This window comes from Coturnix japonica, chromosome 9 (genome assembly GCF_054131305.1).
Source record: "Coturnix japonica strain WE chromosome 9, WE-NBRP24, whole genome shotgun sequence".
Classification (NCBI taxonomy): Eukaryota; Metazoa; Chordata; class Aves; order Galliformes; family Phasianidae; genus Coturnix; species Coturnix japonica.
The window spans coordinates 9,351,560-9,375,052 of record NC_140671.1 but is presented as its reverse complement, the minus strand read 5'-3'; the positions used below and the strand labels follow the sequence as shown (position 1 = coordinate 9,375,052).

The window sequence follows — 23,493 nt, the reverse complement described above, 5'->3', positions numbered from 1 at the left end:
CAGCACCCAGCCAGTGCCATAGCTCAAGTCACTGTGCTCAGACTGAATGCCAACAATAAATGTGAGCACATGGTGGCCTGCTGCAAGTCCAGAAGTGATCTGGCAGCATAGAGAAAGCACAAGGAAAGTGTTGCTCCAGTCTGAGGCCATCCCAAGTGAGCGTGGAGAAAGGCACAGCAAGCTTAATGTGAGCCAGCAGTGTGCCCTGCCAGCCAAAAGGGACAGCAGGAGCCAGGAGGGAGAGCAACTTGAGACATGGGCAGACACTGATAGGACAAGGAGAATGGCTTTATACCAAAAGAGGGGAGATTTAGGTGAAATTCATTACTCAGAGGGCAAGGAGGAGCTGGCTCAGACTGCACAGAGCTGTGGGTGCTGCATCCCCAGTGGTGCCATGGATGGGCCCTGGGCAGCCTGAGCTGGTGGTGGCAACCAGCTCAGGGCAAGTAATTAGAACTGGATGAGCTTCAAGGTCCCTTCCAGCTCAAGCCATTCTATACTTCTCTGATCCTCATGTGTCCCTTCCAACTCAGGATACTCTGAGTCCTTGTGGAAGAGCAGAAGGAATTGCAAAGAGAAGCCTGGAATGGTATCAAGAGACAGGAAAAAATGGTGTAGGATGGAAGAATCTGCCTCTCCTCTAAAGAGGAATTAAAATAGGTGACCTGATAACAGCATCTAAGCATTTTTGGGGAAGAAAACAAGAGGGTACTCAAACGCTCTTTAATTCAGCAGAGGATGTGAAAGTATGACCTAGCAGCTTAAGGTTAGAACTTAAATCAGAAATGAGTCACAGTGATTAGCCTTAACCATGAACAACAGAGAGAAATAGCAGCATCTCCATCTTCTGGTGCCTTCAAAGCCAGTCTGTCCAGACAGTAAGCTGCATTCCCACACACAGCCTAGCTATTGCAACAGAGCTCTACCAGGCCACAGTGCATCTCTCACATTCCTGTTCTCAAATACAAGATCTTGCCTTCTTAGCAAGCCCTTGCTACAGCTCACTTATGAAGCTGTTCAATAAGAAGCACCAATTGCCATGCAAGCCTCCTGCACCCCTCACACACCCCATCACTCCCATCACCCATCCCTCCCCTCTGCTTGCAGCCCTCCAGGCAGTTTTTGCCCTTTATATCAGTGCTTACAAGCCAGGCTGTAAGCAGGGAGGGGAAGGAAGGAATGTTATTTGTGATGCCTGCAAATTATAGAGAGCAAGGTGCTCCCACATTTGCAAACCAGCTGGGATTGTATTTCCTAGTTTTGTTTTCTGTGGGAAATCTGCAAGGAGGAAGAGGGGGATAATGCTGAAATCCCCCCAGAGCATTTGCAAAATGCACTTTTCTCAGCATTTCTTCTGAATAGTAATCCTGTCTTTTTAGCAGGACTAATTCCTTCTAATCCCAGGGTGCAGCTCGCCCTTATGTCAGCTCTTTTTCCAGCCCCAGGTCATGAGCTCTGCAGCAACAGTGACAATGACAGTGCCAGGAGTTGCCCAGAGGAACTCAAAGCTGCATCAGAAGTGCCACCAACCTGATGTTAGTCATGGAGCTGATATTCATGGCCAAGACATCCAATACCCTCTCCACTCCTTCCTCTAGCAGAGGTAAAGGTTGGCTCCCAGACATTCGTTACTGTTGGCACATTGCTTTCCAGCAATGGGCACATAAGTAATATCCTGCCCCAGCCTTGGGAAGAGCTCCCCACTATAAATATGCATGGCTGAAGAAGCCATCCTGGCTTCATGCTGCATGGTAAGTGGAGGGGCAACCCTACAGCCTTCCCCATGACACGAACAGCCAGACCCTGCAGTATTACATATCTGAAGGAGGTTCCAGACTGACCCTGACCAACATGGGCCCTCAGTGCAGGAGAGCTGCAAGCTGCAACCAGATAGGATCCTTCAGTCTGGAGAGCAAAGGTGAATTCACAGCTCAGCAGAACACAGCAGGGATGCACTTGGCCGGAGCACATCTTCTGCTAGTGAAAATAAAATGTAAGACTCTTAATTATTAATCAGTTCATATGCAAAATAGGTATCATAGCAGAATGGGGGAAGGGGAACGCATTGTTCCTTAAGAATAAATATTTAACATGATACAGAACAGCATGAATTTTTAAAGAGAAGTTTTTGTAACTGCTGAAGTTCTTGAACTGCTAAAGAAGCAGAACATATTCTAGCAACAACGCCAGATTCTGGAGAGGGCAACAGCCATTTGCACGCAGGCAATTGCAGAGGATTAGGAAAGATGGAAGAGTTTGGACCACGAGAACACCAGCTTTTCAACTATCATCCTCCTATGCCTGCAGTTGTCCTCCTATTTTCCCAGCTCCCAAACTTCCAGCTACAAATAGCTGTTGTGCTAGATGGGGTTGGCACTCACAGCCCTTTTTCCCTCCGGGTGAAGCAAAAAGAGCTGAAGGCATTCCACCAGCTCTCTCTCTATGGTACCTCCATAGCCAGGGCATCACTTGGGGCTCTATCACTCTGACAGTGAGACACTAGAAGTGCAGAGCTCAGAGCAGATTTCAGTTCCCAGGTCCCTGCTCCAGCTCTGTCCTATAGGGCAGGAAATGCAGAGGTGATGGGGCACCACACATTGGGGACAGAGATGACACCCCACAGCACTACCCCAGCTCTCTGGCTGCTTAGAAGAGCCACAAGGAGCAACGTAGAAACTAACCTGGCCTTTCCACCTTTAGACCAAAGTCAGACAGAACAAAGGCCACCAAAGGCACTTTTACAGGTGGAAGCACCAAGAAAGGAGGCTGAAGGAAGGGTCCAAGTCCTCAGTGCTGGGCCAAAGGAGAGAGCCCAGCAACAGCAGTACTAGCTCTGAAGTGAAAGAGTTAAGACAGCTACATTGGTGGATGCGCCCACAGCTGTCCCTGCTCCCAGTCCTGAGGACAGTCCCCCCTCTGCCAATGGGCTGCAGGAAAGCTATTACATTCTCCTTTGATATACGCCTCCCATAAATCCAAGGACTGTAAATTAGGGTAACCTTCTGTTTTAAGGGCTGTCTGAGCTCTGCAAAGGCATCCCAAAGTCAGGGAGATCCTCATTGGAGACATCAGGACTGCAGGCACAGGGAGCAGGACATGCCATCAAAGAGGGTTAAATGGTGACAACCAAGAGCATTGAGGTACTACCATGGAGATGTGATGATGTGAAGCACTGGAACAAGTGTCCCAGAGAGGTGGTGGTGCCCCATTCCTGCAGACACCCACTGTATGGTGACAATAATAAAAAGATGATAGCGGTAAATATCCAAAAGATTATTTATAGGAAAAACTCATCCATATGGAAGCCTTTGGTTTGCTGGGAACCACTGAAGCAGCCTCCACCAAGGACCAATCTCCAAGAGATGTTACCTTAGTGGTGGTCAGCCCTTAAATGAGGTGTAGAGGAGGTGGAGTCAAGCTCCACCCCTTCTGGGAGCACAGCTAAATTACTCTCACCTGTGCTCCCACAGCTGACCCAACACTTGCCTCAGCTGATTAATCAGAGGTTCAGGCTGTGATTACCAGTTACCCATACACCCACAACCAGGGTGGAGGGGCTTTGAGCAGTGATGGAGCTGTGGGTGTCCCTGTTTATTGCAGGGGAGTTGGACCAGATGAGTTTCAAATGGTTCTATGACCCAGTTTTGTGCCTTGAGATCTTGATTTCACAGCTCCAGCACGATCTTAAAGCATGTGTGACCACACGCGGAGCACCATATTCCCATCACCACACAGCCATGGGCTGCCATAAACAGAGTGGTTCAAAACAAACCTGCCCAGAATCACTCAGGGTTGACACCTCACAAGACAGCCTCATTCCCAAGTGATGGACAGGAGGTACCAGAGGCTGGTACCCAGATATAGGGCATCCCAATGTGAGGCACCATGCACCCAAGAAGCAGCTCCGTTTCTGGCTTCGGTGCTGCCACCCAGTACATTTGCACCCTAGTCCAGGCAGAGCATTAACACACACTGAAATCTGAACCTGAAACTAAGCAGATGGGTTTCCCAACAGAAAACATCCCTGAGAACCCAGCCTGCTCATCTGCTTCTGGATGAGAAATCTAATAAAGTCATTGAGGTGAGTTAGGGCTGGGCACCATTATTCTCCCCCAATTTGTGCTGTCAGCCCCTTGTAAAACATGACGTATGACTCTGAAAATTCATCTCGGGGCCCCAAACAGAATTTATTCTGCTGTAAAAAAGAAATGTGCTGAAAGAGGCTGTGAACAGCGGCCCAGGGACCTCCATGCCACTGAAAACACACACGCACTGATCTCAGCAAACAATTGATTTTATTCCCCATTGCCGCCATCCGTCTCCACTCTATCCATTGCCAAATCTGGCTGGCAGGAGAATATGAGTTTTAAAGGTCACTACTTAATGATGTTAAGGAGCTGTCCTCCTTCCCAGATAAAATACTGATCAATCTGTAATATTTCTGATCGGGCTCTGCTCGTGGAGGAGATGGAGGGGGATTCTGTTCCCCTTTGTGTTTCAAATATACATAGAGCCCTGTCTGAAATGGAGCTGATAACTCACACTGGGGACTGATGAAGACTGGACCTGACACATCACATGTCCAGCTCATGGGCAGGAAGCCAGCAGAAAGGGGTGATGAAGCACAGTTTAGGTATCTGTACAACATCATGTGCTATTATATCCTTACATAACTTAATGTATAAGTGTTCAACCATTACTTTTCCCATTGCCTGTGCAGAATTAGAGCAGTCAGAGCAGCCCTGGACCCACTTCTCTCCTTGCAAGTCATGCTGCTGGGCTCAGCAGAGGGCTCACGTGATGACTCAGAGATGGAAGCTCTGCTGAATTAGGACTGGGGCCCTTATTGTGTAGCCGAGATATTCTGTCCTTTTGGGAAGTAGACCCATGCCTGGCTAGCCAGCCTTGCCTTCTTGCAGGCATAGATTTCAGTTTTTTGTTGGCACATGTTGAGAGTTTAAGTTTAGGACCAGGCTGCCCAGAGCCACATATTCAGGAGATATTCAAGGCTAAGTTGGGTGGGACTCTGGTCAGCCTGATCTAGTGGGGGGCAACCATCCCACAGCAGGGCTGTTGGAAGTGGATGATCTTTAAGGTCCCCTCCTACCTAAGCCATTCTATGATTCTATCCTAACCTTCCTGCAGGCACTGATGTAGGTTTTTGGTCTCCTTTGAGCAGAGCTTGAGCTTAGTGTTGAGCTCCAGATTTTACCATATTCAATAACAGGGATTTGTTTAATATTTGGAAGTAGATCTTTGACTGGCAGCTACTCTTACCCCACCTCCCATGGTGAAAGCAAACTGGGGCATTGCCTCACCATACAGCTGTGGGAGGTCTGGGACCCTGAGCAGCAGAGGGACAGCATCACTCTACCACCCTCAGCACAACCCCCTGTTTTGGAGAGCACCTCATTCTGGGGCTACAAACCTTCTTTCTGGTGATGCTGCCACTCTGCCAAGCCCAGCTTTATGCTTTGCCAAGCACAGCACCCATAAAACCAGAGGAGAAGTAATGGCTCCAGCCCTGCTTACAAGGCAAATACTTGGGAGCCCTCCCACAGCCCACATACAGAAATGGGCTTTCCTGGCTTCTGCTTGCTGGAAGAAGCAGCATGATTTAAACATTGCCTCCTAAGCCATGTGCAAGCACACTGCACAGAGCAAGAGCAGCACAGACCATCTCCCACCCCAACCCTGCACGCTCTCATCCCCTTCCCACGCAGCACAAGAGAAAGAACTTGAATACTCCAAGTCCTCAGAATGAACCAAAGAGCTCCAATACCACCAAAACGCCTTTAATTTTCCATCGGATGTACAGCCTGCAACGAGTGCTTTGCCAGAGGAAACCTGTTCATCATTAATTCAGCAGCCAGCACATTTTGGAGTCTTTCTGAAATCCCCACAAAGAATTCCAGGGATGGGGAAAGGGACTTTTTTGGGGGGGAGGTATTTTATTTATTTATCTATCTTTAAAATTCTAAAGCCCCCTCGGAGGTGCTCAGACTTTTAAGGCTCTCCGGAGATGGTGTCTGTATCTTCTACTTTCCTTTCTTGCTCACTTTGCTCTGCAAAGTAAATCCCTCTGACTTTTGGCTCACTAAACCAACCAGCCGCCGTGCCTCTGGTGCCTATAGAGACACTATGGGCTCCCAAACACTTTGCTTCACTCAATGGCAACAAAGAGTAAATTAACAACATCCTAGACCCCTCTTTCTGAACACTTCCATACAGAAATAAGCTATTTTGTAGCAATCCAGGCCAGGATCTTGAAGCAACCAAGGAGCCTCGACTGTGTGTGCATGCAGGGAAACAGAAGCAGGTCAGCGTATCTTTTTCTCCCTTTTTACCTGCAGGTGGATCTCAGCGGAGCTCCCAGAGGTGGCTGAGGCTGAATCAAGCTGCATCACAAAGGGACAGAAAAACCAGAAGCCCATCCAACCTCCTGGATGCTCCTCCTAAGTTCTTACTGCCCTCCAGCTCCCAAAAGCTGCAGCAAAGGGGCTGGGCTGCCCCCTTCATCCATCCCAAGCAGAAAAGCTAAGTCATAAAGCTATTTTGTTTTGGAGATCCTTTAGCTTGGAGGTGCCCCTCAAGGCATTCCCCAGTGACATCTGGTAGGGCTTTGGTACAACCATTCCAACCTGTGCCCTTGACTTGCGGAATCAAACTCTATAATCCAGAGATGGGTTATAAAGCAGGTATGTTTATTCCAGCGTTGCGCAGCGCCGGGTGCAAGGGGGATAGCTCCACCAAACTTGCACACCGTAAAGAGAAAAGTGTGTTACAGATATAGGTTAAGCTAATACATAATCAATAGTCTCCTCCTCAGTTTGATTACATATTCATTACATTCCCTATGGCCCCGTTCCCCGCGACCCCATTCCCTCATTCCCCCTGACCCCATTCCCCGCGACCCTTGCTGATGTTTTGGGGTGAAATTCTTCTTCTGTTTTCTTCTTGGTGTTATCTGCTGTTATTGTTCTCCCATGTCGGCATCATCTTGCCCGGGGGGGGGGATCTAATCCTTCTTGTCAGAGGTCTCCGGACAGTTTCTTCTTATCTTTATTGCCCTCTTCTCTGGCTTTATTTTGACTAAGTGTCTGCAATTCCCCCTTTCCCTGCACTTTTAAATGTACAGTTACCCTTTGTCTTGGTTTCTGTGAAGTTCCCCTTTCCCTTTCTATAGCACAGTGTTACCTTACCACCATTTTGAGGCTTTGCTCACTCTTCACCCTGGTTCTGGTGGAGGTGAGCAGGGTCTGAACAATCCCTGTCATTAACAGGTTCTCCTTGGTTATATACCACCAGCACCATGCAAGCATCACAGTCAGATCCCAGTCAGACCCCCACCAACTTGGATGCTCCTGCAGACACAATTCCTGCTGACAAGAGTTTGATTTATCCCATGAAGAGGGGACAGAGCTGCAATGCAACGCTGTGATAGCAAAGCTTCTGAGGGCAGCTGTTGTGCTGGGTGGTAGCGAGGTGTGCTTGCTGGCTTGTCCAGCTACCAAAGACATGGGAGGAGCAAGGGATGAAGCTCAGCAATTGATACGATCTGCAGTTCATGTTTGTTTTACCCTCCTCTGGAGAAGTCTCCAGCGCTATAACCAAGACTTCAGTTCTATGCTTTGCTGGAATAAAGCCTGCTGTTTTCATCCAGAGTGCGTAAAGTGGAGTCAAAGGTGATTTACTGAATGGAGAGCAGTGATTTCCTGCAAGCGATGCACAGAACTCCACTGGCTTCTGTTTCCGACATCTGCAACCCCAAGCAAGACCGAGAGGGCTCATCTGGAGAGCTGGGGATGCTCTTGTGATGGGTAAAGGGAAACAATGTCCCACGTAACTCACTAATCCAGCAAGCAGTGGGGAGAAAACCCACACAGCCCAACAACATTGGAGGTGCCCCAAGGGCATAACCAACAGCTCAGGTCTCTGAAATCAGCTCACAGTCAGAGAGCACCTCCTGCTCAGAAACAGCAGCAGAAATATCGCTGCCGTCCACCTGACCTGGAAAAGCAGCTTAGGGGGAAGCAAGCAGATGACAGCAGCAGGGAAGGAGCCAGCGTGCCAGAATTAGCTGCCCCAAGGAAAGGGGATTACATGGTTTGGCATGTCCTGGGGGCAAGGCAGCAGCCAGAGCCAACAGGAGGGGGAAGGAGAGGAGTCAGGGAAGGGCAGAGGCTGGGACAGCAGGGCTCAGCAGCATCACCCGAGCTCGGCTGCTGCTTGCAGCAAAGCAGAGGCAGAGCCAGGAGCAATGCTCAGAGGTGATGCTCAGCATGCCAGGCACATGGTCAGTAGAGCAAAAGGTGCTCATGTCCATGGTGTATGGGAGGAGAGCACAAACATAACAGGATCTACAGGCAAACATGGATGAGGTGCATTTCCCAGCAATATCCCCTTTTTTCCTCTCTAATTTTTTCTTCCTTTCTTTTTAGGGAAGGGCTCAGAGGCATTGTGATTAGAAGAGACCCAATGACACTTACTTTGAGCTCTGACAGCATTTTCTGAGAAAAGCCCATCTCTTCTGACTGATCTGCAGAGACGAGAGGATCAGGCCTGATGCCGTACTGGGCATGGAGCCTACTTGGCTGAGAGGGAGCTCCTCAGCAGAGCTGAATGCAGAAGGCTGTGAGCCATGTCTATGGGCAGCACTCATTCACTCTACATCTCATTCGGAGCATCCCTTCTGCACTGTACTCACTCCATCTAGAACAAGAGGGGAATGCAGCCCTGATCCTAGAAGAGGACATGCAAGAAGCTTCTACAAAATACTGCAAAATACTGCAGTCTTTTCCAACCTAAACAATTCTCTGACTCTATACCAGTGGGCAAGGCAAGAGAAAAAGGGCATCAGCCCATGGTTTGGGTGTGGGATCCCAGCACCATCTCTCCAGATGAATGAGCAGCAGAGATGCTCGGCATCTCATCCTGCTCCCATCAAGCACTCACATGGCTGTGGAGCTGCTGAAAGGCACAGCACTAAGCTGAGCTGCTGGGGAAATCTTGCTGCAAAGCCATTCATGCCCCTCTTTGAGCTATCGGGTAGAGCTGGGCATGCCGTGGAGCGATAGCATTGAGTAATCCCCTCAACAGACACTCAGCCTTGAAGAAGAAAAGCAACCAACAAAGGGATATTTAAGGTTGCTACTGAGCACTTAATATAGTTTATATTTACAGCTTAATGGCTTTTCAGCATCACTAACTTCCATTCCAACAAGAAGACTTCCACTGTATTGCTTCAGCTTAAGTGATAACTACATCTTCACATTAATAAATATTTTAAAACAGTGGAACTCTAAACTCCTCTGGCACAGAGCCGGCATCTGCTCAGCTGGAGCCTGCATTTGCACATGAGAGAACAGATGGAACAACGCCTTCCGGATCCCCAGGACCACAGCAGCAAGGAAGCTCTCCAACCCCATGATGGCATAGCTCAGCCTGTGGGAGACATTCTCCCTCCTCCACCTCCCTTAAGGGGCCACCTTGTTGCACCTATACATCCCACGCTGAGCCCTGGGGGCTGTGAGTCGGACCCTTGAACTCTCACATACACCCAAAAGTCTGCAAGGCTGGCACATGGTTGCACAGGTCTTTGTAAAGTGCTGTTCCTCATGATGATGGTGATGCCTAAAAGCTCCTTCCTGAGAGCATTCAGACACTTCAGCTCAGGGAACTGGAGGATCAGCTCAGAGCAGAGGCAGATTCTTTCTGCAGCTCTCAGTCCCTGCATCACATTAGCTGCAGCATGGCTTTGTGCCACTGGTGTTACATTTGGGGTTGGACTCGGGCAATTTAAGAGGTCTTTTCCAGCCTTTATGATTCTATGACCCTAAAGGACACTCAAGCTTAAGGAATTACACTTTACAAGCCTGCATCATGCCAACAAAACCATAACGGGCCATGTGGGCCATGTTGTGCCAAGGAGCCCATCCTCTCCTTGCTCTTAAACACTGATTCCTGCACAGCCTCCTCAGCCAGGAGTGATGCTGTCCACGCTCATCTCATAGACCTCTCCAGATATAAAGTTCTTGCTGCAAACATGGCCTTCAGCTTGTGGCCATACAACCCTCCAAGAGATCCCATTGCACAACTGTCACATGCATGCATGTATAAATGCTCCTCTGTGCAACCAGCAAGCAGAGTCATGGCTGGGAATAGCTGGTAAACACCAAACAAAGAGTGGATCATCTCTGCTTCTGATTGCCTGGATGGTTTACTAAAGGAGGGAGGGGAAAAATCCCCTTTCTCGTTAGGATCCTGCTCTGTGAATGGCATTATGCCTCTGCTCGTATAGGAAATTCTACAAAGCTCAGTCGAAGGAAAACCCTGACTTGTATGGTGCAAGATACAAATCCTTAGAGCTGACAAATGGATGTACCCATCTGCTGTGCATAGTATTATCTCTCTCCATAAAGAGAAAAGGATGGGGAGGGGGGAGAGGGAGAAAAAAAAAAAGAAGGAGAAAGTGGATTGAACTTTGGATGCTTTTCATTTCCCTACAATGTGCAGCAAACTGTGATTCCTATTCATTAAGGGAGAAGATTGACATTCATTATAGTGTGCATTAAATTCCTCATTCTTCTGCTACCTTCAGAATTAGTCTACAGAGGGTAGTAACCAGTAATTTCTATATTGAATTTCTAGTAACTACAGTGGTGTTTTTCTTCCAAGTAAGCAAGGCAGTTATACTAAGACACTCTTCCTCCTGAAAGAGTAAAACAGGCAGCACCACCTGAAAGCTCTGTTGCTTTCCTTTACAGTTGCAGTTAGACAAGCAGCTTCTGAAGGTGTTTGGGAAGAAAGCCCTGTAGCCCAGAGCGCAGACAGCTCTGCTGGACTTGTGGCTCTCCCTCCCTCAAAATGCCTTCCAGCTCTGGTTGTATATAACCATAATACGTTGCCAGCATAGGAGATGTATCAGTCCCATTGAGCTGGGGCAGGGAAGCCACAGGTGTGCATATATCCATTTACAGGACCCAACAGAGTGAGCCAGAGGATGGCTCCCATATCAATTCCATCCCCTCCTAAGGAGAATGCCAAGAGGGTGGTGTGTGGGTTAATAGGACCAGGCTGTGTCACCCATAGCTCTGTCACTACCAATATCCCTTATCTCTGGTGGGGATTTGGATGAATGTGATCTTAGCAGCGCAATAAGTAATTTGCTTCTATGGTTTTAACCAAGCAGCCCAATATCTCCTCAGGCAGCAGGGGACCTGCAGACATTACACACAGATCAGATAGCATACAGCACACAGTATCCATAGCCAAGCAAAGCAGAGTGAGGAATACAGTAAAGGGGACACTTTTTGTCCTTGCAGCCTACAGCTTTGGAGGCAAGATGTATGACAGAGAAACCATCTGGGTGGTAGGTCAGCTCTGAGGGCACATAGAAGTCCATCCGCTTTCTAAGCAGTCTTTGCATCCTATCTAGAGGGCAGAGCACATGGTCTCTTAGGTAGAACATGGCATGGAGAACCCTGAGCCTGCATGGGACCTGCCTCCCCAACCCACTCTCTGGAGGACACCCAGCCCCACCAGCCTGAGCTACACCCAGGAATCAGAGCCCTCCAGCAGGTACTGGAGCAGCAGTTGTTCTCACACGCCTGACTTGCCATACCCTCATCAAATCGTTGCTTAAACAGCAGAGAAGACAGTGAAGAATGGTTACAGAGTGCCAGGTACACACCAGGTGCTTTAATCTGCTCAACCTATGAAAGAGCCGTCAGGATGTGCAAAGCCTGTTGGCACCCCTCCCTTCAGGGCTGCCCTTGGTGTACCAAAACCACAGCAAAGCTCCCCAAAAGGGCACCAATGAATATGGGATCAGGGATTCCAGAGCTGAGATGGACAGGAGGAACACAAAGCCTGCACCACAGCACTCTGCCCTGCCAGCTCCCACAGACACTGGTAGGCACATTTAGAGACCTTCTAATGGAAGGTCTGATACTGCAGAATCAGGTGTGAATTGCTTACAGACTCTTGGGAGCCTGGACATCACACAAACTGGACTTGTCACCCATCTGTGGAAGCAGCATGGTGTCTTATAAGCTCTATGGTGAGTACACAAGGAGGTGGGCTGAGTGTCCATGTTGGGGATGGGGGACACGACTGCTTCACATTGCATCTCTGAGTACCATCACTGCATGAACCCCTCTCCACACACACACTCTTTCACTGCTCTCTATCTAGACAGTGTCTAGCCCCCCAGCTGGCACAACATGGGGTACCACAGGGAATGCAAGGCAGACTGGACAAGGCACACTTCTCAGTGGGCTCAAACACTGTTATCAGAGCAGGCTGAGCAACAAGCCTTGTTAGGGACATTCTGACCACTGAACCCACCAAGCAGGGGGCACAACTGCTTTCTTGCTGCTGAAGAAACTGCACTATGTCAAAACACATAACAAGACAGCTTTAGTAATGAAGGCTACCTCCTTTCACTGGCTTCACTCACACCCTTGTCACTCAGAAAGCCTGTGGGCCTCTCTGCCATCTCCTTAGCTCGTGACCTTTGAAGGACAACTCATGGGATTGCCCTGCACTGTTAACATTCGAAAGCAGAGCAATCATCTTAATAGGTTTTAAGGGACATAAATAAGCTCATCACAACTCTGGACTTGAGTTCTCTATCCAGGAATTCACCTCCTCCTTGCACCTCTGTGTATTAACACCAGCAGCTCAAACACCAGCATTTGAAGGTTGGACTTGATGATTTTAGTGGTATTTTCCAACCTAAATGATCCTATGATTCTGGCAATAGCTTCAATGCTTAACTACCAGCAGTTTTCCTGTACAGAAAATCTCTGCTTTACCATCTCTCTCCTGGGGAATGAGGACTGTATGGGCAGCATCCTCCCCACCTCTCCTCATAGCACTACGTTATGTCTGCCCCCATCCATTGCTCACTCACTCTCCAGAGGACTGCTGTGTTTGTATTTTATTAATTAAGGAGATTTTAATACACCTGTGATGGGTTTGTAATGTCTCTTATCTGAATTTACTGGGAGTTACAGAATACATATCAGAGCTTCAACGTACTCTTAATTAGCACCCAAGCAAATAAGAGCATGCTAGATCTGGAGATCTTTGGGGCCTCACGCTCCCCATCTCAGAGCCACAGGAGATGTGAATGTAATTTCAAACAGCTTGGAAGGGCACATCCAAGGTATTTGTCATTGCTTTCCAAACCCTTATTTACTCTCTACTGTTTCCAAAAAGCCCTCGGGGAGCTGGGAAATGAATCTATTTTCCTATTGAAACCCATCACATGGACATTCTGTTTGGCTATATTTAGGGATGCCTGTGAAGGCACTCTGCTCTTTTAGCTCAGGGTCCTGCTGGCTCCAGCTGTTCTGGAGGGTGCTGCAGCTGCACACCTTGTTCTTTGGGAGCTCCTGCACTGCTGACCCCAAAGCACTTCTGCACAGAGACAGCACTGGGAAGCGTAATAACTCTGCAGAAAGCTGTAGGGGACATCAGCAGCCACACAACCAGAGCCATGCACGGCGCTCTTCAGGTTATTTCCACCTTCCCAAACTACTGTTGAGCTCTACAGCTGGCACAGCCCATATAGGTGCAACGAGAACGCTGCAGAGAGGCACATTCATGCTGACAGGAGCCAGGAACAGTAACAGAGCTGATGTGACAGGGATGGCTTCAGCACGGCTGGCCCAGCAAGCAGAGCAGAGCCCTCCTGGGACATAGAGATGGTCTTCGGTTATTCAGCCATGCTGAAATCCATCTTCCTTGCTCTGTCACTCCTGCCTGCGCTGTAATCACATCTTTGTTTTGCTCCATAGACACCTCCCAGGGGCAGCCTGGAAACTCAGCCTTTCAGCTTAGTGTCGGCCCAAGCTAGGATGGTCCCATCAGTCACTGCCAGCCACAACACCTGGGATTCCCTTCAGCTCTGCACATCAAGCAGGGCTGGGAGCTCCCTCCTGCAGCACTGGTTGGGTCACATAGATCATAGAATGGTTTGGGTTGGAAGGGACCTTTAAGATCATCCCATAAGAGCTCCATGAGCTCCATCCCTCAAGGCAGAGGAGCATCCCAGTACTGCTGTGCCACTGCCACCAGCTCCTCCCAGCACCCACAACAGGGACAGAACCCTCCTTACAACACTCAGGAACCAGCTCAAGACCTTCAGGCTTGTTTCACCTATCAGGGCAGCTTCTGCTGGCAGTGAAGGCAATGAGTATGGCAAGCTCCTGCTTGTGGGGAAGGCTCCCTGGGAGGGGGCTCACCTTACCCCCCACAGACAGAGCATATGCCACCCATGCCCACTCCCCTGCCAGCAGTCCCAGCTTGATGCCCTGAATGACATTTCCTAGGAAAAGAACAGCACAGTAAATTCAAAGGTTAAATTTGCATATATTTCCCAAGGCTGCTGGGAAGAGTCAGCCACTAGTTCTGAGATGGGCTGCTGCCAGCCTGCCATGCAGGTAGCACCCACCTTGCACCCAGTGGGGCTGCCCATGAGATCCTTTGCACAGCAAACCCTGGCTCGTCCCTATGCCTTTTGTCACCGTGCTTTCTCCTGGATGCTAGAACCTCTTTCCCCACCAGTTCCAACCCATTGAGCCACACACCCCAGCTCAGCCCACTCCACTGCCCCTAAAACAGGCAGCTGCCCCAGCACATCATGCACCCAGGTACATGTGCAGCCTGTGATGGGCGTTTTGGTCTAACAACCAAGCACCCTTTCTAACGATCCAGAAAAGCCCAGAGGTTACTTGGCCTAAATGACGGATCCCACTCATCACCTTCATCCCCAAGAATAAGAGCTTTGCAGCATTGGGTGGAGGGAGCTGCTGGGGTAGGTGGGCTGCAGCTGGAGCCAAAGCTTGGCCAAGGCCCTTCTTTAGGAGCTGCTGGAATGCACTAAGCTCTGCTCTTGCCTCTGTGCCAGTTTTGACACTTGCAACAAGGTGTAATATTCCTCACCGTGTCATTTAGCTCCTATCACATTGAGAGATTCCTGTGCCATCATTGTCTCCAATTATCACTTCCCACCTCTCCCCGTGCCAAGTGGCAGGCTCGCCCCTTTCACTCACAGCACCTCTCAGCATTGCAGAGAGCCTGTGCTGCTCCAGCCCTGCATACACAGAGAGCTCATACATTCAGCAGTCCGGCACTGTGCTCCTCAGGCTCAGAGCAACAGGATCACAGCTTGTCCCATCTCCTCCCTGGGGGCAATGTCCTCCAGTCACACAGTGGGGCAGCACATCAGGTGCTCAGCGATCCAGCTGACAGCAAAGCTGCACCTCGTGCCCCAGCCTTGTGCTCTGCCTGCATTGCAGCAGATGGCAGCGGGTGCCTCATTCTCACCCCCTGTGCTTTTTTAGGAGTTTGGGCAAGGGGGTCACATTCAGACAAGCAACAAAACCTTTGCTTCAGGAATACAGGAACAAAATAGAAGTGCTAAGAAACGGCAGCTGACACAGCCCAACACATCCATCTCAGCTGCAGCAAGAGGAGGGAGGAGGCTGCAGGTGGGGAAATGGGCCCATGGCACGTGGAGAGCTGTCTTGACTGGCATCCATGGGGTGCTGGCCATAAACACGCACAGAAGGCATTGAATGCATCAAAGAGATGGGATCCCCCTCCAGCAACAAAGGAGGAGATCAGCACAGGGATCCCTCCCAGCTGTGGGAGATGCTCAGTGCAACCAAAGCAGGTGAGATGCACCTGGGGGAGAGGTGAGCCCGGTGCCAGCACCTCAGCACTTCTCCATCAGTGCATCAGGTCAAGCACTCCCCAGCCTTCCCATAAATCCAAGGTCCTCAGGAAGTGACCAAGCAAACTGCTTTCAAGAAGACTTTGTCCCTTGCAGCCCAGCTGGCCACCCAGAAGCGTAGGATTAATTGTAAGCCTAGCAAAACACTAGGAAAGCCAAAAATAAATACAGCGAAAGAAAAACATTTCCCGCTGGAAAGCCATGGCCAAGTAAAGTCAGTCTCTTCTGGGCTGGTTCCCAGGAGGCAGCTCAGATTCATTTATTCTGCCACTCATATAAATGTCTCTCTTTGGCTGTGCAGCTCCCTCGGTGCTGCCATCCAACCTGGGAGAACAAGGGCCCCTTTTTCTCCCTCAGTGCCAATCTCTGAGCAACAGAGCAGAGCCCGAGCAGCCCCAGCCTCAGGAAAACTGCAATAGTGGTTGCTGAGCTGGGGAAGCCATTTAAGCAGCCTGCAGCCCACCTCCCCCTTGCCCTACTAGCATTGCTGGGTTCAGCCCTATGCATCCACCACCACTCATGGCATGCCTGCAGCACCGTGCTCTCCCACCATCCATCACTGTGCACGTGGTTAGTGTCAGCACTCAGGACCGTGAGCTGCTGTAATTACCATTATTAATTCCCCCCTCCCTTCTCTACATATTAGCTGCAAATTGAGAAAATAGGGAGGGAGGGAGGGAGAAGGGAGAGAAGTCCCTGAAGTTGATAAATCAGCTGCTGGCAGAGGAGTGATGCCCGCACCTCAGTGCACACCAGGCACAGCCCCAAGTGAGCAGGAATGGAATGAAGCAAAGCAGGGATATATATAAGTGCTCACATGGAGACAAAGCTTCCACATCGCTCCGGACAGACAGCTCCCAAGCACCCTCCAGACCAGGAGGAGGATGCTCTTAAGCAGCACCAAGGGAGGTGGGGAGCAGTAAATAAAACCCACATCGCGTTACCCAGCCAACAAAATGGGCCACTGTCAAACTGCTGTGAGGCTGTGAACGACAGGAGCTTTCCCAGAGCTCACACTAATGCCTTTCCTCTGAAGGGAAAGGGACAGACAGCCCTCTAGTGTAAAGCCAACGCTAACCACATCAACACGGCCATGGGAAGCATCAATCACACCAGCCACAGGCTGGCCACACAGAGAATCACACAGAATCACAGGTGCATTAAGGTTGGAAAAGACCTCTAAGATCATCCAGTCCAGCCATCCATCCACCACCAATACCGCCCACTAAGCCATGCCCTTCAGTGCTACATCTGCCTTTTCTTTATACACCTCCAGGGAGGGCTCTCAGCTGGAAGCAAGAAAATCCAAATCCAGGTCCTCCAAAGGTCTTCCCCATCCCCTCTCCTCCTGCTGTGTATTTAAGAGACATGCTGGGTTGGCATCCCCTTCCCACGCACGTCACTGAGCATCACGCACAGCCCCGACCATCACTCACAGCCTTAAGAAAGGAGACCCAATTAAAATCAATATTTAAAGTCATCAAACGAGAGCGCAACAAATCTTAACAGCCACACAATTCACTCTGACACAACGACGCAGGGTGCAGAGTGAAGAGCCGCGCCGCAGCGCCGACAGCAAAGTTCTGCCCACGGTCATCAAAATTTAATGAAAACACACCAATTTTAAACACTTTTCCCCAAATCCAGCTCACAAAAGCTGTCACTTTGATGCGAACGGTCCCAGCCTCAGCCTCATCAGTCACTTTTACTTCCTCCTTAGTAGCTAAAGACGCAAATGAACTCCCAGCAAAGCGCACTGCTTCAGGAGAAGAATTTAGCAGCCAGATGGTTCGAGCAAAAGATTCATTCTTTGGGAGGGGGGGGAAAAGAGTGAAATTTAACCAGTTTCCCCAGTGAGCAGCAGACAGGAAAGGATCTGACACAGCAGTAAGCAAAGCTGAACCACTATCATAGTTGTTGCTTCTGTTATATTAATGACCGCCCCTCTTCTAAGACAGTCATGTAAATTATAATTATCGCTAATGATGGATCAGTTTGTGCATGTCCATGCAAAGCTCTACAACAATCCCTGTTTTTCCAGGGCAGGAAAGAAAGCACCATAGTTGAACGTGAACATTCCTCTGTTTCCAATGGAAGGCAGAGAGATGAAAGGAATCACCATCCTTCGAAAGGCAAAAATGAGGGATGCACCCAGTTCATCTGAGATGGAGCAAAGCTGTGACCACCTGAAAATTCCCATCCGGGCAGTGAACCTCACTCTGCTCATGGAACAACACTGTTTTCTTTGGGCTTCTTCTCATTTCCACATGGAATTGCAGATGTGGATGGGAAGCAATCAATGGAGGCAGGGCTTGCAGTAAAGGCTCTCCAGACCTTTGAGGAGATGGCCTCAGATGAATTATAGAAACATGCAGTGCAAGCAAGGTTTTCTGAGTCTAGATTCTAGGAAGCAGACAGCAAAATGGGCATCATTTAGCAAAAGGACTTTGATCTCTGAAGGATGTTGGTGGTGAAAGGGACAGAGGTATCCCACGTCAAAGGTGGTTTCTCCTTAGCTGGAGTTTGGGCAGAAGGGGAAGCCAACAGCAGAGCAGAACAAGGTGTTTAGAGGGTAATCCTGGACTTCCTCCAGGGTTTCCAGCCCATAGCTAAAGAACCCTTGAGCACAGCATGGAAATGAATGATATGCAAGGAGACACCTATGGACCCCAACTGCATGTGAGCAAATGGTGGCTCATATTGTGTGTCAGGAAGGTTCATCCCAGGGGATGCAGGCCCTGATGAGACTTCTTCTGGCACTAAAACAATCATGATATGCAAGAACTTCCTTGCTTTCAAAACTCTCAAGTGTTTTTGCATGCTCCTATACAACGCTTTGACTTCCATTGGCAGCTCCAGGAAAGAAGGCTATAAAATAAAACAAAGCACTTTTCTAATTCCCCGATTCCAGGAGCAGAGAGACAGTAAATACAGCAAAATGTGATGGTGCTGATGTTCAGCTCCAAGCTGCAATGCTAAGGCAGCGAGGGAGGCCAGAGCAGAGAGACAAACCTGCTGTTGGTGCAGCACAAGCCCTAAAGAGAACACTATCCATCTTGTTGCCTGATGCCTTGTCATTGCTGCCTGGACCCACAAGCTTCAGCTCAGGGCTGACCTCTGTGAGCATTCTGGGGCCCTTGGGAGATAGCTCAGCATCACTCTCCCATCATTAGAGCTGGAAAAGCTGAGCAATCTCCTCAAGGGTACAGGGAAGTCAAAGGCAGAGCCTGGAACAGGGTGCAGAAGCTCAGACCACTGTGAAGCAAAGGAAATAGGGACAAAGCCCACACATACCACATGCAGATGCTTTCTGCCTCAAATCCAGGTAGGATTTCCATGTGTGCTGCAAACACACTATAGGAAATAGCCACTATGAAGCCACCCTGCTCTGAGCCATCACTGAACACCTCCATAGCAGCAGTCACCCAAACCTTGCGCTGCCTGCTGCTGTAGCTGTAAGAAGGGGTGAGTTTGCACACTGTAGCAATTACTTTAGCATTTCTATGCCAAACATGGAAGGATCCACCCTTGGCTTCTTGACTTTTCAGCGTCATTTTCTCCCTTTCCCTTTAGCCTTTGGAAACCTCCAGGAGTTGCAACCGTAGCAAAAAGGGAAGGAGAGGTCGGGCTCCGTGGATTCACAAGCTCCCTCCTCCCTCCCACACATACAGTACAAAGACCCAATTGGCTCCAGGATACAGCAGAAGGATGGGAGGGAGAAACCTTAGTGCAATTCCCAGCCCTTGCAGGCACCACAATGCAGTGCTGCCTTGCTCTTTGCAATGGTACAATGGTACAGGATGCTCCCACTTCCTTGTGTGCGCCTCTCCTGGATAAACAAACCCCTTTAGGAACATCAAAAGAGGCACTTGGCACTCTGAGAAATATCTTAATGAAGGTGACAGCAGCGTAGAGCATTGCAAATCCAGGGGAAGAGAGCACACACTTAATTAGACCAACTCCTTTCTTCTCCCTTCTGTTCTGCCTCCCATGGCCTCAGCCACTGCACTGGGGCACATCCTGCAGCACAGCTGAGCCACGGGCAGTGGGTACAGCAGCCACAGGCAGGCTCAGCACAAGGATTAAAGCTCAGCTCCTCACAATCTTCCTTGTCCTGCTTTGTGCCGAGGCTCTGGCTCAACTGATCTCCCCTCTCCCTCCTCCTCCTCCCCTCCCTTGGAGCTTGGTGTGGGGAGAAAAGGAGGATGCTGCGATTTCAGGGCAGGCAGCAGCTCCTTGCAGCAGCATCGTTGGGCATGCAGGGCCCATGGCAGCAAGCCCAGGAGCTGAGATCCAGAGCATCCTTCCCTTCTCTGCCCTAATTTCAGTCTCTCTCACTGCTTCTGAGCCAAAATTCATAGAGGTGCTGCTGGATTTGCTGATTTTGCCCCCCTTCCTCCCCACCACCGCCACTTCTGCACTTCATGAGCTGCCAGCATAGTTGTCACTATGCAAAGCCCAAAGCAGCCAAACATAGGATGCAGGTAATTAACAAAGAGCAGGGCTTGCAAGTACAGGGTTGCCACATTCCCCACGTTCTGGTCAGCAGCACAAACACCTGCTGCCCACAAACCACAGCAGTGCAGAGGGCAGTGGCAGCTCTCACTGCTTCTAATTCACTTCTTTTCTGGGCCAGCAGAGACACAACCACATCTGCACAGACACAACCCCACAGCACAGAGCAGCACAACGGCACCTCCACATTTTGGCTCTGATATTCCACTTTAAAAAGCCTCTCAAAACACATCCACGGATGAACCCATAGAACGTCAGAGTGAAGCATTTTGCTGCCTGGTGGGGAATAAGGAACGAAGCTCAGGAAATGCTGAGGCTCCTTGAAATGAATGAACAATATCCAGAATGGAAACATAAAATAATGAACTGATGAAAGGTGTCTTCTCTCAAGGAAAAGAAAGAGCTGCTGCTGCATCTCCACATTGGTGTGGGTTCTTATACTACAGGATATTTGCTTTACATAAGAAAATCTATTAAAAAGAAAGAAAGAAAAAGCTTGGAAAGACCTTCTTCAATATAAAGAAATAGTGTTAATAAAGCAGTAAGTGCTTAGAGCACCAGGTGAAAGCTCTGCCTCTAACTGCCCCTGGTGGCTATTTCTGGCTTGCAAAGCACTCGGAGCATCCTGGCAGCCCACAGTGGGAAACGTAGCCTAGATGCAGGAGGATGGTCACTCATCCAAACATCATCCCCTAAGGTTCATAAGGACTTCACAGTCACACCTATCAGCAACCAGCAGCCTCTCACAAGCAGCAGGGAGAAGGGAAAAAATAAATAAAGAAATAAAGAAAGCAAAAATAAAAAAGTCAACCCCCTCAAAGCTTTGTTCTATAAATAAAGCTGTTGTAACATGGATCTTGTATTTCATTATCTCTGGTAGCAGCTGGAAACACAGGAAAGTCGCGGTGCAGAGAGACAGCCCTGCGCTGCAGCATCACTGAGTGCTCGGGTGCTGCACCACACCCAACACCCTGGGTACCACTGCCAGCAGCACAGCGGGCAACCACGGGGCTCAGCTTAACCAAACACCTACACCCACAGCACATCAGAGCAAAGGGATGCTGGCATCTCAGCATCACCCAAGGGCCCCCACAGGCTGGCACTGCAACCTGCTCCCCCCCTTGCTCCCACCCTGAAGGTGTTTGCTGAACAAAAAGCAATTGGCCATTTCAGAACTTGAAAAGGATTTGAGCCCTCCAAAAGAGGTGGTGTGTTAAGAGCAGAGCCGGGGAGCATCCCTCGACCGGTATAAATGAGTGAGCTGGAGTGCTCTCCAAAAAGAAAAAGAAACAAAATAAAAAGGAATATATATATTCCCTTATATATATATATATATATACAGTGTATCTTTGATGGAGAAAGGAAGACGGCACACACGGGAAAGAACTCCGTGCATCTCTGTGTGCCAAACGCTCCCTCATCCAGCAGCCTGTGCAGCGGCAGAGCTGCTACGAGGGGCTGATGGCTCGAGTTCAGTATTGCAGCCCTCGGGCTGGGTTTCCAGCAACACACCTGGGCACGCTTCTCCAAGCGGCCCGAACCTGAGAGCGTGTGTTCCTCCGAACGCGGTTCTTCATGTCGGGTTTCACCCGGAGGGGCTGCAAATGGGATGGGCGAAACCACGAGCTCACAGCGGGGCACCCCCACACAGGGGCCGCAGCCCGACCCATCCGCACCGGCAACTCGAAAGCAAAAGGGCCGCCCGAGCAGATGGAAAAGGACGATCTGCAGGGCTTCTCCACGAGCCCCTCTCCCTGGCGGGCACCGAAGCGGGCTGGGGTCCATTAGGAAGGGGTCGGCCCCGCGCACATCCCCGGTCTCGGGGATCCCGCAGCCTCCGCGAACTTCCCCGGCCGGAGGCACCCGCAGCTCCTCCGCAACCTGGTCGGGAGCGGAGCATCGCTCCTCGGCAGCCGAGAAGGGAGCAGAGGAAAGCCGGGCTGGCTGCCTCCGCCCTCCTCTCAGGCTCCGCCGTTCCGGCCACCTCCCCCAGCAGCACGGGCTGCGCCCCGGTGGGAGGCAGCCTTGAGAGCGGAGGATGCCGCTTTTTCCCCCGGCCCAACCTCCTTAACACTTTGCCTGCCCCAACTTCGGGGGGAGCCCGGCCGCACCGAGGCGGGGGTAGATGGAACAGGAGGGGCCTCAGCCCGCAGCCGAGCTACCCCCCATCCAGCCCGGCCTCAGCCTCCGTTCACCCCTCCGCCTCTCCCGGGCCCAGAGAAATGCGGGCCCCCAACCCGTGGGTTCCAGCCGCTCTTCCCCACCGGTGGGATCCGGCCGCTCCGCCGAAGAAAGTTGCAGGCAGGGAAGTTCCGAGTTCGCACCGCTCCGGGGGATGCGGCCACCTCACTCTGCCCTGCCCTGGGGAGTCTCGGCGGGGGGGGAGGGGGGGGGGGTTATTGGGTAGTGGGGGGACGCACCTACCTTCAGCTATCGCCCTCTTCATCTTAGGGGTCGGGGAAGGCACGTCTGGAGGCGCAAAGTCGAGCGGCAGCGGTACAATCCTTGAGAAAGCGGAGCAGGTCCTCGTGCAAAAAAAACTTCAGCCCGAGCGCGGAGCGGAGCGCGGGGAGGGGGCTCTCCCTGTGCCGGTGCCCTCGCTCATCGGGGGAATGAGCAGCCCCCGAGCTGGAGTCAGCATCCAGGCGAGGCTCCCCCTCCCTCCCTGCCCGCCCGCCTGCCTCCTCCCTCCGTCCTCCCTCCCGCCCGCCGCACGCACGAGGCCGGGGCCGGGGATGCGGCGGATCCCGCGGAGGCAGAGCCGGAGGCGGCGGAGGGGAGCGCGGAGCCTGCAGCAGCGGATCCCGGGAGCGAACGAGCGGGGCGCGGGGCTTGGAGAGGCGATGAATGTTTTATGGGATCATGTGGTTTGACGTGAGAGGAATCAGCCTAGCTCGGATTTACTGGCTGGAGGAGTGAGAGGGAGGACGGGGGAGACGGGCACGGGATGGAAGGAAGGAAGGGAGGGAGGGGCCGCTCCGGGGGCAGCCGGAGCCGTTCCGACGGCGGCGGGTCCCCGCGGTGCCCGGGCAGGGCGGTGCGGGGATGGGAGGCTCATTCCTGGAGGAGAGGTGCCACCTAAAGGATGCCGCGGATAGGGCCGGCCGGGCGGCTGCGGGCATCGGGCCGGCCGCTCCCCCGCCTCCAACCGGCAGCATCTCCGGGAGCCGCCCGCAGCGCTCGGCAATGGGATCACGGAAGGATCCGGGCGCTCCCGAGCCGGCTCCTCTCCG

At 51.0% G+C, this 23,493-nt stretch overlaps 1 protein-coding gene across 2 annotated transcripts in view; it reads right to left on the bottom strand.

Annotated features, from left to right (window-relative positions):
* Window positions 1-23,493, bottom strand: part of RTN4R (reticulon 4 receptor) — a 76,681-nt gene that overhangs the window by 35,703 nt on the left and 17,485 nt on the right. Inside the window, exon 1 of one of the 2 annotated variants that reach the window (XM_015878491.3) lies at window positions 22,685-23,274. The exons of the other annotated variant lie outside the window; for it this stretch is intronic. Coding sequence (XP_015733977.1) covers window positions 22,685-22,706 — 22 coding nt within the window. The 5' untranslated portion in view covers window positions 22,707-23,274. Of the gene's footprint in view, window positions 1-22,684; window positions 23,275-23,493 lie in introns of those variants that run through there. 2 annotated transcript variants of the gene reach the window in all.